Consider the following 16,857-nt stretch of genomic DNA (forward strand, 5'->3'; position numbering starts at 1 on the left):
GCTTCCAAGCGACCAATGGCGTTGTTGCGTTGTGCTTCAGTCAGTCTTGGCGTAACTGTATTGCGTGTCGGTGGCTTAACACTGAGCTATGGAAACCGAGAACCTGTCACTTTTATAGGGATTTTGCACATGTTGCACATGCAGAACATGCAGATCTCTCAAACAAATTTATTGGACACGAATGCGTTTTGGCGGAAAATACGATGTTTTCCTCCGTTTTCAAAGTGCACAACTTTTATTGTCATTTTGGTCTGACAATCAGTGCCTTAACACGTGTAACATCACATACTCTGAGCTTGTAACGTTATTACATATATTTCTCTTTAAAATAACAAAAATATCCCTTTTGCGTTTCTTGTTTTGAAGAGTATACTTACATGAACAATAACACTAATATATGAGTAGTTTAAAATATGAATATGTATTTAAATATCACTCTCATCAAACCCCAATGTACGTGACCAAAGGTAATTGGGAGATTCTCAAATTTGACTGCACAGATTTACCTGAATGTATACCAATAAAAAAAATTATAAAAACGTATAAACGTTCAATGGGTCCGGTATGGCCTAGCGCGTTAAGGCGTGCGCTTCGTAATCTGAGGGTCGCGGGTTCGCGCCCGAGTCGCGCCAAACATGCTTGCCCTTTCAGCTGTGGAGGCGTTATTATTTGACGGTCAATCCCACTATTCGTTGGTAAAAGAGTAGCCCAAGAGTTGGCAATAGGTGATGATGGCTAGCTGCCTTCCCTCTCGTCTTACACTGCTAAATTAGGGACGGCTAGCACAGATAGCCCTCGAGTAGCTTTGTGCGAAATTCCAAAAAAAAACGTTCAAATGAACTTCCACCTGAGATGTTACTTCCTTTAGCGGGTTCGTCACGGGAACTTCAAGATTTTTTATTTTATTTTCTGAAATAACAAAAGTGCAACGAAACACCAAAAATGTTTATGAATGGAACCTTCCTCCAGACTGCCACATCAGATAAATTCTTAGATATATAAAAGTTTAAGTACTTGATAATTCTTGCATACATAATTGATTAATAAAGAATTATGACAAAAATCTGTATATGTCATTGATCGAATATTTCCTAACTATTTGAAGAAGCAACTTTTTATTACAACATGTACATATGAAATTACAAAGTACTTGTCAGTTAACTTCTTATATCGGTAAAGGTTTCTTGAGTATATACATGATAAATTTTGAGCTATAGAGTTGAAATGTATTTTTAAACTTTTCGTTTACAGATTTTTTTTTTTTAGATTTAATTCTCGTTTTCCTACACTGAATGGCCAGGTGGTTAAGGCACTTGACTGGTAAGCTGAAGATCGCGGGTTCAAATCGTCGTCACACCAAACATGCTCGCCCTTTCAGCCGTGGGGGCGTTATAATGTTACGGTCACTCCCACTATTCGTTGGTAAAAGAGTAGTCCAAGAGTTGGCGGTGGGTGGTGATGACTAGCTGCATTCCCTCTAGTCTTACACCGCTAAATTAGGGACGGCTAGCACAGATATCCCTCGAGTAGCTTTGTGCAAAATTAAAAAAACAACAACAAAATTAGACATGGCATTTGAAATCAAGTCTAACTAGCGCCTTAAAGAGTAAATTGGTGACCTCTTTTGTTCTGCACTTAGTAATACTTGTATATTTAGTTTATTACTAGGTTACATATGCATTGTCTAGAGGTTTTTATTTTTTCAAAGTTGTTCCTTAAAAGTTTAGTCATAAACTTTATTTATAGTTTCCTAAAAAAGGATATAAGAATATTTAATCGTATGATAACAATATGTATATCGTTTCTTTTATTAAAATTAAAAGACATATGTCTGCCAGATGTCAGCCCATGTATACAAATAACACAAACATCTTAGATCAGTACAATATGAAAATACAAATTAATTCAATAGTCTCTATAAATTACCCAGTTTAATGACAGTCCTCTAATCAACGTCCATGACGAAAATAGAAGTGGTAAAAAACGTAGCACAAACTCCCTAGGAATATCACCTGCCTAATATTAATGTATTCACATTAATAGTGAAACCTCAGTTCTGCCTTTTACCACCCAAATCCAAACAACAACTCTTCGTATCACTTGTTTATATCCTGTCAACAGTTTTAAAACATTCTCTTATGTGAAACTTATCAAAAGCTTTCTAAAAACTAATGTACAATAAATTCTTTGCAATTAATTGATATATAATAATTATAGTAAATGTACCATCTGGCTATCTGTGATAATATACGTAACTCTTTTAGATTCTATTGTAGAATGTTTTCTAGTATAGACTCTATACATTTTGCACCTTCGAATTTGCTGAAATGAGACTAATTGGCTGGTAGATAAGTGCTTGAACGCTGCCTGTCTCCTCTAAAATTCGATGCGGCATTGATTAAAGCTCAGTCTTCTAGTTGGACCTTGCAACTGTAAATTCACTGAAAATTAAAATTAAGTAACAGAAACACAATATTCTGTTGACAACTATGTTTGGTTATGGGCTTAATACATATAAATTTTATATTTTCTGTATGTTACTTTTATTGTATGGTGGCGCAGAAGTTCTATGTAATAGCTCCAGATTGTCAAGGAAAACATAACTGCATATTACAGGATACTCTTACGTGGGTTGTAGTGCGTTTAAGAATAATATAGCAGCAGTATAGTCACAATATTTCATTAATCACGCAGCACCGGAATAACAAGTATATAACATGTTCAGAATTGGTAGTAAGAAGAGTATGAACAAGGATTACACCTGCACCATCAGGCTCATTGATGATAACGAAGTTATTCAGTGCGAGTTTCGGGTAGGAATAGGCTTAAAAGTTAAACTTTAAATAAAGGTTATATGTGATGTCAATGACGTTCCCCGTTTATATATGTGCTGTTTCCAAGAGATATAGTGATTAGTGAATGTTTATCATTTGTTAACTTGTATTGCCGAGTTACAAAATACTTTTTTATTCAAGTAACTGATATTATTTTTTAAAAAATTCTATTTCGTTTGCTGTCATAAATAATTGTACAATTTTATGAGAGAAATTAGATAAACGAAACGATAGCATCAATATAAACGTAGATCAAATTAAAATCATACGGCCATGCGTAAGCATCTCTTTAAGGTTTTGCCAAATAGGATAAACATAGTTGTAATTGCAAGACACTGTAGGCCTTCGAAAGTTAACTTATTTATTTGATTAGAGGTTTTCAACTTTGAAGTAAATAGAACTTAGTAATTTATAATCTGAAAATATAAGTGAGTAATTATATTCCAAACTGGTTGCTATTAATGTGTTATAAAAAAAAGTGAAAAGTTATTTAATTAACACAGTGAAATATTGAAATATTCATATTTATGATTATAACCTATAGAAATAATATTATTTTCAAATTTAGCAGATTATGAAGAAAATTTGCTATTTGTAACCAAATGATGTAACATACACATGCAGTGTTGTTTAATTTATTATTACATCTAGCTCATTTCTTTGTCTATGATCACATATGCTCATTTCTTTTTTTATAATTGTGCTTATTTCAGCCTAAAAGTAAACAAAATATTTAAAATGGAGTTAAGGGATAGCTTTCTAAAGATAAATGTAAAAAAAAAAAAAACAACTAATAATTTCTCATAAACAAAGTGACATTTTTGTGAAATTTCATTTGGTTATTTATTACTGCTTGTATAACTTTTAACCAGGAATATACATTGTAGTTATTATCAAAATAACAGATGACATTATTATTAAAATGCAGAAAATAACAGAAAGCAACAAAGTACAATGAATTTTAAAAAGCCATATGTGAAAAGTCCACATTGATGTTATGAAAATGTTGCATATTATAGTTGTTACTTCTGGTTTATTTTTTCAAGATATAAAATAATGAATATCTGATTGTGTCACTGATTAAGTAGGCTTAACTTTTCTAGAAATCTTATATATTTTTAGTTAAGTTTGTAAAATGTTCAAAACTACAAATGTGTAGAAACATGCTACTAAATATGTGGGAGCACTGAGAGCCAGCCAATGCTCCAAGGTCATTAATATCATTGAGTTCTTCTTTCATTTTATGAACTTTTGATGATTTTTCATAAAAGAAATTTAGGTGACAAATTTCTTCCTGAAGCTGTGAGAAAGAAGAAGTCATTTTATTTCTTTAAGTAGAATAAATTCTAGAGGGCTTTGTAGTGTCCCACAACCAGGCCCCAGAGCAGCTACTTAGCTCTGTGAATATAGACAGATCAAGACAGCACATTTAATTGTATTATTTGAACAATTTGCCTGCAGTGGTTTGTCAAGTCAGATAAGAGTCTAACTTCAGAGAACACATTATAACACCTACATATATGGTATGTGGCCAATTCCCAACAGTTTGAAAATGTAATACTCCTATGGATAAACTTTTGGCCACAAAGATATGAAAACCTTCCTGGTAAACTGTAATTGCACAGTGAAATTGTTAAATTATGTTGGCCAAAAGAGCACACACAATATTTCAAAGAATGGAGCCTTTAGTATTCTCTCTTGAAGTGAAAAAAGTCTTGCAACAGAATAATTATGTTGGCAGGGAGTTCAAAAAACTTACCACACTGAATATGAAGTAGTAAGTTCTGGATTTGGTGACTAATGGAATTTGTTAATTGATTATTCTCACATGAGGTTAGAATATTTGGAACAATGAAAAACTGTAATAATCAGAGTTACTAGTCGCTTCAGCTCAACAACTTTGAATTCATCAAAAATAATAACATTAAACCATAATGGCAGTATTTGATTACTTAGTTGAAGTAGTCATAAATTGTATTAATAAGAAACATTAATTTTGATTTGATCATTTTCCTCACATTAATAAATGTAATTGTAATTTCTGTTAATTATTCTACGTAATACCAGTTTTGATTTGTTGATCAGTTTCCTCGCCCTTCAAGGGGATTCCTGTATGTGGTGAAAGGACCTCCCAGTTTACTTCCTCTGGGATATGACATCTAACCACATGTTTGCCATGCATGGTGATTCATGAAGGGGAGGAAAGTATCCTGTTGGTTGAGGGGTCCAACTCCAACACTCCACTGTAGCTTTGAATTCCTGAAGACAGGTGGCTTTTGGGTCAATCGGCTGGTTGACTTGGGCTAGGGCAGGGGTCACCAAACATTTTTCATAGGGGGCCAGATTACTTGGGGAATGAGAAGTGCAGGTTGGATGATCATTGTTCAATACTCATAAGCTAGAATGAAAGCTCTCTGTAAAAGACTTAACACTAAGTTTAGGATGCCACATTAGCCATGTGGGAGTAGCATGCAATACACACATATAATAAAAAACAAACAGAAATACAACCAACATTTTTATTTACCAAAAGGTTATCAAAGAAGGTGACATTAGCAAAAACAATTGTCACTTTGCACATAATGAGTACATATCTGAATATCACTAAGCTGCAAAAAAGTTAATGAGATTTATGAAATTGGCATTTGGCTTTCAAAATATCTTCAATGTTCGGTTTTGAATTGCTGCATCCAATCACTAGAATTGCTTTCAAATGTTCATCAGTCAACCTTGATTGATGTACCGACTTCACATACTTCATTTTTGAAAATGCCTGTCCACTGGCATTAGTTGTTCCGAAAACTGATGTCATACCAGATGCGAACTGCTTCAGCTTTGGAAAATCATCTTCAGGTATGCAGCTGTAAAATTCAATAAGTTGCCCCTCTCTGTGTTTTGCTTTCAACAAGTCATTTCCTTGCAAATCAATGACCTCCAGCTGAAGTTCCATTGGTACATCATTAATGAGACAATCAAAAGGATTTTGAAAAAGGAGAATGTCACTTTTGATTCTGCTGAGATCCGAAAATCTCTCTAAAAATGTTTATTTAAATCACCAATAATCTTTTTCTGAAACTCAAGGTTGATATCTTCTGTGATTCCAGCATGAAACTCATTGAAACACTGAAAATGAGAGAGGTTTCCTCCTTCCAAATGTGACTCAAACAATGACAGCTTTCTCTGAAATCCTTTAATGATTCTATAGAGATCACAGACAAGGTTATTCTTCCCCTGAAGTTTCAAGTTTAATTAATTCATGTGGGATGTGATGTCAACCAAAAATGACAACTTTGACAACCAGGTTGGATCCGACAGAAGTGGATTGGCTCGATATTTCTCAATAAGAAATATATCTATTTCTCTTCTCAGCTTATAAAAACGAGACAAGACTTTACCACAGCTGAGCCACCTCACTGCTGTATGATAAGGCAAGTCACAGAAATCCGAATGAATTTCTTCAAGAAATGCCTTGAACTACCAATGATTAAGTGCATGACCCGGAATAAAGTTCACTGCAGAAATGACTAGTTTCAGTACGCAAGAAATATCTAAGTCTTTTCCACAGAGTGCTTGCTGATGTGTGATGCAGTGTATGAACAGAGCACTTGGGAGTTGAAGATCTTCCAACTGTTTCCTGATCAGCCCCACCAGACCCTTCTTTACTCCAGCCATGTTTTTTCCTCCATCAGCTGTTACACCTCTAAGCTGACTAAGGTTATAATCTTGCAAAGTTTTATGCACTTCCATGAAAATGTCTTCTCCAGTTGTTCTTCTGTGCATGCTGCAAACTGATGTCAACTCTTCCATGATCTGAAAGTCCAAATTAATTCCACAAATGAACACGAGAAGTTGTGACGTACTCGAGAGATCAGTAGACTCATCCAGTGCAGGGAATGCCATAGGAAGTTTCTAGCTTTTGGTGCATCTGTAATGAGATGTTCTCTCCAAGTTTTTCTATTCTCCATACAACTGAAGTTGCTGAAAGGCTGATACTTTCAAAGAAATTGGCTTTTTCAGGACACAGTTCATTTGCTGCTTTCATCATAGACTCTTTGATGAAGTTGCCGTCAGTAAAAGGTTTTCCTCACTCTGTTATTTTATGCACTATTTTGTAACTTGTACGAGCGACAGATTCATTTTCAGCAAACTTTTTCATGAAGAGATTCTTATGAGATTCAAAAACATGTTTCATGGATTCAAATTTCTCAGAACAGAACTTTCCTGAAAATTTCAAATATGTTGATAGATGTTTTGTTTCATAATGACGCCAATGATTGTACTCTTTCAAAACGGCAACACTTTTAGAGCATATTACACAAGTAGATGTGTGGTTTTTTGTTTCCACAAAGAAGTACTTTTCTCCCCATTCTTCATTGAAAGCACAACACTCAGAGTCCACTTTTCTTCTTTTAAAAGCAGCCATAATGATGGGTGAAAAAAAAACATGATCTGAAAATGAAAAACACAGAATGCTGTGAGAAAAGTATTGTACTAGTCCAAGAATGCACAAACAAAATATATTGAAATGTACGTTTGCCACGACACTTACCTAAGAACGAGTTACGAAAAGCGCATAACCCGACTACTAAGAGAAATGAGCTTGCTGAAGCAGTAACCCTAGGCCACTGAATGTACAAGACGAGTCAATAGGACGAGGGTTAAGTCTGTACTTGTTTTCAAAATCCTAATGCTTTCATAGATATGTGCCTCGATATGAATAAATTGGCAGCAAGGACAAAAGAATAATTTTCCTGTTGGTTAAAATTGCGTGTGATAGCCTTGTTTCTTTTTATCATAATGTCTTGTGTTTGCCAGCTTAAAGTGACCATTCGTGTGATTTATTTTGTTATGACAGTCAGACATTTGATGAAATGTCACTTTTTATTTCTAAGTGGCTAGCTGCTGGCGGGCCAGACAAACTGACCTCGAGGGGCGTATCTGGCCTGCGGGCCATAGTTTGGTGACCCCTGGGCTAGGTTAAACAGAGTACCAGTGTTGGATGTCCTAAACAGGTGTTGTGGATATTATGTCTGATGCTGGTGATTGGGTATAGTGCTCACAAAACCCTGTGTTGCTGCAGAATCCTTGTTTGGCATTGTAGTGATGATTCCAATTGTAGGGCTACATGGTGGGTAGGGACAATGGGCACCGTAAGGTTCTTTCTTTATTATGGATCCACCAAATCAAAATAAAAAAAATAGTTAAAAACAGATCATAAGTAAACAACCATGTCTTGAGATTCTTAACACCAATCTTTAACTTCTTCAACACCTGTACCTCATTTTCTGATATTACTCTTTATCAGACAAACCTTTAGGGCAAATGTCTCCCTTTTTTTGTTCAGAGGGACTTGCTGGACTCCTAAGTCAGTAAAAAAGCTACATTCTTGGGAGATCTTGGTGGAAACATTCACTCCAAAACACAATGAACTCTTCTTGCATTCAAAGTCCATTGGGGATATAACCATCAAGTTTACTCTCCATGTTACTTTGAATTTGCCACGAGGAGTTGTGGTTGAGAGGGATCTAAAGAACATTCCCGAGTCAGAGATCCACACTGGTTGCTCCATGTAAGGCATATCTGCAGTGTATCTCCACTTGGAAGGATGAAATAATGCAACATACAAGTGTACTAATTTTGAAATTTACAACATCACATCTACCTGTCACTATCATAGCAGGTTATCTGAATTGTAAGTTACAGCCATATATTTCTAACCCTTGCAGATGTTTCTGTTGTTAGCTGTTTGGTCACTTGTAAACATCATATGGTTCCTTGACATGTTTTCATTGTGGTGGCAAGGACCATGATGCCCACGAGTGTGAAATGGACCCTTATTGTGTTAATAGTAGCGGCTCTCACTCCTCTTACTTTTGTCTTGAGTGGAGGAAAAAGAGGTACAGTGTTTGAAAATGGTTCACAACATTTTCTTCTACTGAGGCTTGGAAGTTATTGTCCACTACTCCATCTCAGATGTATGCTGCTGCACTTTGATATGCTGCTACAGTGGGAGTGGAAACAGATCTCTCCATTTTTCAGACAGAGTCATTTTCTAACCATGTGAAGAGTCTTTTGCCCTCCATGTTTAAGAGTTGATGAGTCAATAAGTATCTCTATCCACACTATTCCTCCTTCCAGGTTACACTTTTTTGGCTCTGGCTTTTGGTGTTTCTTTGGGCCCATCATCTTCTTCAGTCCCATTCTCAACATCAGTTGTTGGATTCTATATTTACTGACAGTAGCCTGCTCACTTTATCCAGGGCAGAAGCCATAGAGGTCAAAATACTTTCTTTTAATAAAGAAAAAGAACATGGTCATAAACCAAAAGGTTCTCCACCTCAACAAAAATGGTCACATTGATATAGTGGAACTGTCGAGGTTTCCATTCTAATATAGATGACATTAAGGATTTGATTGATTCTTATCATTTTGTGTTTCTCTCCTTACAGGAAATGTTTCTGAAACCTGCCGATGCAGTCATCTTTTGGCAGTTTTCTTTGTACGGAAATAACACGTTATGTGATGGATGAGTGCAGGTAGAGGTGGCACATGATTATTGACCATGTGTGTTTTATTGGGTCATACCATCACTGTTTGTTCTCTCTACCTATTTCCTGGAAGATCTATGATCAATCAGATGTTGATGTTATCATTAAACAGCTGCCATCTTCCTTCTTAATCCTTGGGAATTTTAATGGACATAATCCCTTCTAGGGTGGTGCTGATATTGATGGAAAGGATTGTTTCATAGAGTGTATACTTTTGGATTACAGTTTTTTTCTCTTTTTATACTTATTGGCATACACCTAGTGAGTCTTTTACTACTGTTGATCTATTTATCTGCTCCCCTTCACTTTTCTCTTATTTTTCTTGGGGGATTGACAGTGGCCTGCAGGATAGTGATCATTTTCTATTATTTTAATGGAGACTGGCCATGGTCGATGCCACCTAACCCATGTGCCTTGGTGGAAGCTGGACCAGGCTAACTGGCCCTCTTTCGATGCTCTCTCGGAACTTGAACTTGAGGCCTTCTGTAAGCCATTGATAGAGAAGTGCATGGCAGCAATCATTGACTATATAATCCAGGCAGCTACTAAATGTATTCCTGAAACCTCAACATGTTTTTTATGGTACCCTTGTTCAAGGGGGAACTCTGCCTGCCACATGGCATAGAAGGCTCAAAAACAGGCCTGGGATAACTTTTGTAGGTAACCCATGCTTTCAAACCATATCCTTTTCAGCAGGTTTGTGCATATGCTCAGCAGGTAAGATGTCAAAGCCAGAAGGGATCCTGATTTAGTTCACAACTGTCATATCTTCTACCACCAGTTCCAAAGCCAATGGAGCATAATTCAGATGGTCAGTGAGCAGTATATGTCTGCCCCCTTTTGATCTTGCTTGCCGATGGCCAGGAAGTTGCTGATGCCCAGAGCATTGCCAATACTCCAGGTGAAAGTTATTCCCATTCATCTAGCACTTCTTCATTCTCCACTATTTTAGCCATCAAGACATGGACAGAGCAATCACCTCTTTCCTTTTGTGTTAATCATGTTTATAATTGTCCATTCACACTGGTGGAATTTAAGCTTACTTATTATCAGTCAGACCTGGTGATATTTACTATGAGATGCTGAACCATCTCTTTCCTACCTCTCTTGCTGTTCTTCTGGTTGTTTGTAACTTGATCTTTTAGGAGAATGCTTTTCCTGATGCTTGGTGCCAGGTTATTATCCTCCCTTTTTCTAGGCCTGGGAAGAATCTCAAGATTCTTTGAAACTACTGTCAAATTGCTTTGACAAGCTGTATCTGTAAGATCTTAGAGAGGATGGTTAATGCTCATCTTGTTTGGCTCTTCAAATCAAACAACCTTCTCTCACCCACCCAGTGTAGGTTCTGACAACAGTGCTCCAGTATGGATCACCTGATTTGACTTGAAATGTCAATTGAGGAAGCTTTTCTCAAGCAACATCTTGTTGCTGTATTTTTTATCTCTTGAGAATGCTTATGTGGAGTTATAGCATTCTGCAAGATCTGCACTCATGTGGGTTGCATGGCCATTTGCCCATTGTTATTAAACATTTTTTAATGGCTCGGCAATTCCAGGTCCTGTGGGAAAGTATGGGAAAGCGTCAAACCCACATGGACCTGGAATTGCCGAGCTGTTAAAAAATGTTTAATAAAAATGGGCAAATGGCCATGCAACCCAGGGCTGTGTCTTGAATGTCACACTTTTATTATAAAGATTAATGCAACTCTAAGGGGGAGTTGTCAACAGACTCTGTCAACTATTTCCACATCTTGTGTCAGTTATTTGGCACGAGGTTTATTGAGTGGCAGCTACAGACTGCCCTCAGTTATTTACTGAAGTGGACCACAGCAGACAGTTTTATCTCTTCTCTTTCTAAAACTGTTTGGATGCACTTTTGCCACCAGCAGAGTATTACACCTATCCTGAGCTATATCTCTGAAGTTGTGCTTCTTGTGGTCCCCGGGGCAAAGTTCTTGGGATTTATATTTGACTGTAAGCTGATTTTCATTCCACACATCAAGCAGCTATATGTCAAATGTACAAGGCCACTAAACATCCTCCATGTTCACTCTTCCACCTTTAGGGGAGTGGATTAATGTTCTATGCTAAAGATTCTATCATGTTCTCATATGATCAAAACTGGATTATTGGTCTCTGGTCTTGAAAATGTTGGACTTTGGCTTTGGCTCTGCACAGGCATTTTCTATACTTCTCTAGTCCAGAATTTATACACAAAATCTCATGAATCTCCTATACACCTCCACTGTTTGCATCTGTCTTTACTGAATACTTCAAAACTCCTTATAATCTTCAATAAAATTACCTCCAATTTTTGTTTCTAAAGAGAAAATATATTACCATATGTTAACCTGTTTCCATATTATAACTTTTCCATCCTTGTGATCATTCTGTATGTAGTGACCCTCTGATTCATTTCCAAAAAAACAGTATCCTTTGTTAGAGAAGAACAAATTGTACTCATGACCCATCGATACTGCATGTGGCAGAAAAATGGACATAAAATTGTTCAGATGAAAATTAATTACTTATATATAAGTTTAAATAATGAAATTTATCTACAGTTAATAGTACTTTCAAAGTCTTCATTTTTAGAGAGAAAAATGTATTTGATACTTTTGAGAATTGTTTGAAATATTAAGACAGTAATAGATTCATCACAGCAATTGATCATTGATTTCAATTGGTCAGCAGTTCTGATTATAAAAGATGAATTAAAAGAATTGGAACTTAGTTGTGTTTGTTTGGATTTTTTCCTGTTTTTTTATATTTACTGTCCAGGATAAATTCATAGCAAAATAGAACATGATAAAATTTTACTTTATATTTGTTTTGTCTGGACATTTTTGTTAAAATCATTGGTTTAAATTTTGTAAAACTTCTAAATGATAGCTTCATGTTGATTTTGTGCTTTATAGAATAGTTTCTGGAAATTCTTTTAGGCCTTTTTTTTGTTATATAACAAAAGATTAACTTGGCTGGGTTTGGTGACTGTTAACCAGAGGGAGTATGTCTTAATCATGTTTAAATTACTACCTAAGTATCTAGTTTTCTTGTGATGAGGTAGGGAAAAAGATTATAACAAAAATATAAAAACATTGTATTCACAAAAATATTGTAATTATTATGGAAAAATTATAATTGAATATTTCATCATTTGACTACTAACCATTCTTCAATGATGTTTTTGCCACACACTGGTTTTCGGTTAACCATTTATATTCTGCTGTTTATTTTCCAAGTTTGAGACCTTTTGTTATAGAAAGTTTGTGACATGGAATTTTTATTATGAAAAACATTTCCTTACAACATCCAAGTTACATTCCCATTGTTACGAAAGGTTTTGTTACATGTATTTTTTTGTGATTGGTAAATTTTGTTGCTAGATCCACCACTATGTAATTCAAGTAATGGAGGACATCTGTTCATCACTTTCTCACAAAAACAATATATACATATATACATTATGTTTGTAAATATTCTAATTGTTAAAGGGGTTTTGAATTCTAATCACAGTGTGTTAATGTACTGTCAATGTTTTTGAAGATCTAAATAGTTTTCATTGTAATTTATGTAACACTATTCATTACACTCTCTACCTCCTGAAACATATCGTAATATAGGCTTATACACCCTCTTACTCCTGTCATATTTTTTAATTTTTGAATCATACCCATTTGGTTGCACAGTTTTTGATCTATTATCATTTGTTTTATTGTCACTAATAAATTTTTCATTTAAAAAAACTAGGTGTTACAAAAATGATTTAACAAGAATTCACTCATCATAAGTAGTTCTAGTGATGATGTTGCAGTTGTGAAATATCCAGTAACAAAATGTTCAGGTCCTTTTTTTATCTTTTAAATAAAGAACAACTAAATCAGCAATGTGTCTGTTTTTTGGTTTGTAACATTTGTTTGGATTTTATTGCAGAGAGACCATAAAGGTCAATATATCCTAGATTATGTGTGTGAATCTTTGAATCTGGTTGAAAAAGACTATTTTGGACTTCGCTACGTAGATCACAACAAGCAACGAGTAAGTACTAATTTGTATTCTTCTTGTACACTTAAAACATTGAAACATGTACCATCTGAACAGATGGGCCAGAATATTGTTTTAACATTGAGAAATGTGGAAATTCTTGTTTAATTGTAGCAATAGTATTTTGTAAACAAAGAAGGATTTGTGTTTAACTATGGAAGGAAAAAAGTTTATTAATTTTTAGTTTTAATAGTTTTGAGCTTAAGAACAAAAAGGTTTTCAGTTGGAATATATATATATATATGTTGGAATCATCAGTTGGAATATATATATATATGTTGGAATCATCAGTTGGAATATATATATATATGTTGGAATCATAAGTTGGAATATATATATATATGTTGGAATCATCAGTTGGAATTTATATATTTGTTGGAATCATCAGTTGGAATATATATATGTTGGAATCATCAGTTGGAATATATATATATATATATATATATATATATATATATGTTGGAATCATCAGTTGGAATATATATACATATATATATGTTGTGATATCAACATGTTGGAATCATCAGTTGGAATATATATATGTTGGAATCATCAGTTGGAATATATATATATATGTTGGAATCATCAGTTGGAATATATATATATGTTGGAATCATCAGTTGGAATATATATATATGTTGGAATCATCAGTTGGAATTTATATATATGTTGGAATCATCAGTTGGAATATATATATGTTGGAATCATCAGTTGGAATATATATATGTTGGAATCATCAGTTGGAATATATATATATATGTTGGAATCATCAGTTGGAATATATATATATGTTGGAATCAACAGTTGGAATATATATATATATATATATATTGGAATCATCAGTTGGAATATATATGTTGTGATATCAACATGTTGGAATCAACAGGCAACTATATTTATGTCTAGAGAGGAGAAGTTTCAAGTTTTGCACTAATTTGTTCCAAGGGTTTAAATTAGTTATAAGAAATGTGACTTAGATGTTTGAAATTAGGAATTTGAAGTCTTCCTAGGGCTGTTTGAGGGCTTGCTGTTTTTTTTCAATGATCACAGTGAACGGAATAACTTTTTTGTCATCTGGAATTTTTTGTCATGTAATTTTTATATTTTTCTGATGTATTGGTCAGAAGATCTGAATAAATATTTCACTAAGTTTCTTTCTTAATAAGCTGTCATCAATGGTATTATCATGTGTGTGGAATATCCTGTTAATGGCATTGAACATTTTTTTTCACATTAATGGGTGAGAAGATTAAAATAAAAACTGCCATGAATAATATTTACAATATTTATAATATTTACATTATAATATATTTTTTCATCTTAGATTGTCAGCTTTGGTTGATTAGGAAGCCCAAGGTGGAACATTAATATTAATATACCAACATTAGTTATTGGATATCAAGTGTGTAATTCCAGAAATTAAAGAAAATGCTAGTTTTTAAACTTATTTATGACTGTAACCTAAAAAATATTTATTTTTTAAAATTTATCATATTATAAATGAAACTTACTATTTTAACCAAATGATGTAACATACATGTTTAGCATCGTTTATCATTTGATTTATTATTACATCTGCTTCATTTCTTTGTTTATCATCACGTATGTTGATATCTGTCTTTATTTTTCTGGTTATTTTAGTTCAAAAGAAAACAGAATATTTCAAACAAAAACCAACTAGTAACTTTTCATAAACTTCTATACTTACCATATTTTTTTCAACATTTAATAAAGCTGGTTATTTCTAAGCCTAACATGATTTTGCTTGAAATTCGTGGGCTAAATCCAGTTTTCTAAGTTTTCGTGTGTATCACTTTAGTTACAAAGTAAGAACAACAGAAATAATAATGAGTAACACAGTTCTTGGCTCTCTCTCTCTCCTAATTACTGTTTCTGTTTTTTTATTATTCTTTAAAGTAATTAAAAATGCAGTAGATGAGAAGAATGGTCAATGCACAAAAAGAAAAAAAATGGAAAGCCATAACCCAACTGATTATATTATGTTGTTAAAGTGTTGTGATGGATTATTTGAAACAACCTAAAAATGTGTGTGGAAGACTTTTTTGGGGCCCAGCACAGCATTCATCTAATTGTGTGTCATGTTCATCCTTGTTGTGGATCATTTTTCTCTTGGGATACAATTTACCCAAAGCAGTGGTGTCTAGATCCTCAAGCTGTCCATAGGTTATGCACTTGCTCTAGCTGTAGATGCATTTAATCAGGATTCGACAGACAAATTCCTTTATGTCTATTTTTCTATCCAGCTCTTTCCCAGGATAATTTCTATCATCCATTCTACTCCATGTCAAATCCTACAGATTGCCACTTACTGGCCAGCCCAGCCATGATTCCAAGGCTGCTACAGATCTAAATGAGAGACAGGTCAAACTTCAACTTGACTTTGTTTGTTGAGGGTATTCTGTTCTTGCAGTACCTTATATAATTGTTCATAAAGTTCAGATTTGTAGTTGTGGGCAGATATTGTGTAACGTTCAAAACATGCATTTTTATTTTCTGTTTTAAATGTTTCTTTTTAAAATGAAGGAAAAAAAACTTTATAATGCACCTAATCATAGTAATTTTATTAATATGCACAGAAGGAATTTAAATATGTTGTTACTGAAACCCTTGGTGATACTTGTGGTTATAGGGTTAATTTGACTAGATTATTCTTCCTTATCTCCTCTTCCCGTCAGTTACTTCAAGTGTCTTCCCATCAACTTTGGGATCTTACTTTTTCCCTGCCATTGTATGTGCATTGTCCTGTGGAGGAAACTCTTCAAGCGGGCATGTGAACCTCTCTGCATACTTTCATCTTTCCCTGTCTGCATCATGTTGATGTATCTTCTTCTTCAAGTTACCATTTTCCATCTGTTGTTCTTCTTTAGAACTATTCTTTGGTGCAACTATAACTGGATAAGTTTTCTTTTTTCATTACATATTTTCAGTGGCCTGTCCCTTGTTTTGATCTGGATCCCACTCTGTGGTGAGTGGTGCCTGTCCACGTATATATCATTCACTTAGAATTGTACTCAAATCTGCATGGTAAAGCTATCCTGACTTCACTTTCATATTTTCCTTGGCCACTAAACACACACTGTTCTCTATTATCACATATGCTGGAGGTGGGATGTTCCACAAGATTGCTCACAGGTTATTCCTCACATGTCTTTGCTTCATATCTATGCCTGTTTTAGACCATACAGACCAATGGACTTCATGGTTAAAGCAAAAGGAGATTATTAGATTGAATGAAATTAGTTTTCAGAATATGTTTTTTGGTCAAGCAGTGCACTATCTGTGGTATGAATGTTCCTTCAAATTCTCCACCTCATTTTGCTCCTCCATTTGTTCCAGTGGAGTAAGAAAGCCCTTACCACTTTCAAGTTTCAAGCTGCTGGGGTGGTGGACCATGGAGATATTCTTCTGAAT

The 16,857-nt window shown here is 34.5% G+C and overlaps 1 protein-coding gene across 1 annotated transcript in view; it reads left to right on the forward strand.

The window, feature by feature from the left end:
- The first annotated feature begins 2,554 nt into the window (after positions 1-2,554).
- Positions 2,555-16,857, forward strand: part of Frmd5 (FERM domain containing) — a 70,785-nt gene continuing 56,482 nt past the window's right edge. Inside the window, exons 1-2 of the mRNA XM_076478503.1 lie at positions 2,555-2,813; positions 13,315-13,419. Of these exons, the coding sequence (XP_076334618.1) occupies positions 2,718-2,813; positions 13,315-13,419 (201 nt within the window). The 5' untranslated portion in view covers positions 2,555-2,717. The remainder of the gene's footprint in view (positions 2,814-13,314; positions 13,420-16,857) is intronic.

The sequence above is a fragment of the Tachypleus tridentatus genome, chromosome 13 (assembly GCF_004210375.1).
Source record: "Tachypleus tridentatus isolate NWPU-2018 chromosome 13, ASM421037v1, whole genome shotgun sequence".
Lineage (NCBI taxonomy): Eukaryota > Metazoa > Arthropoda > Merostomata > Xiphosura > Limulidae > Tachypleus > Tachypleus tridentatus.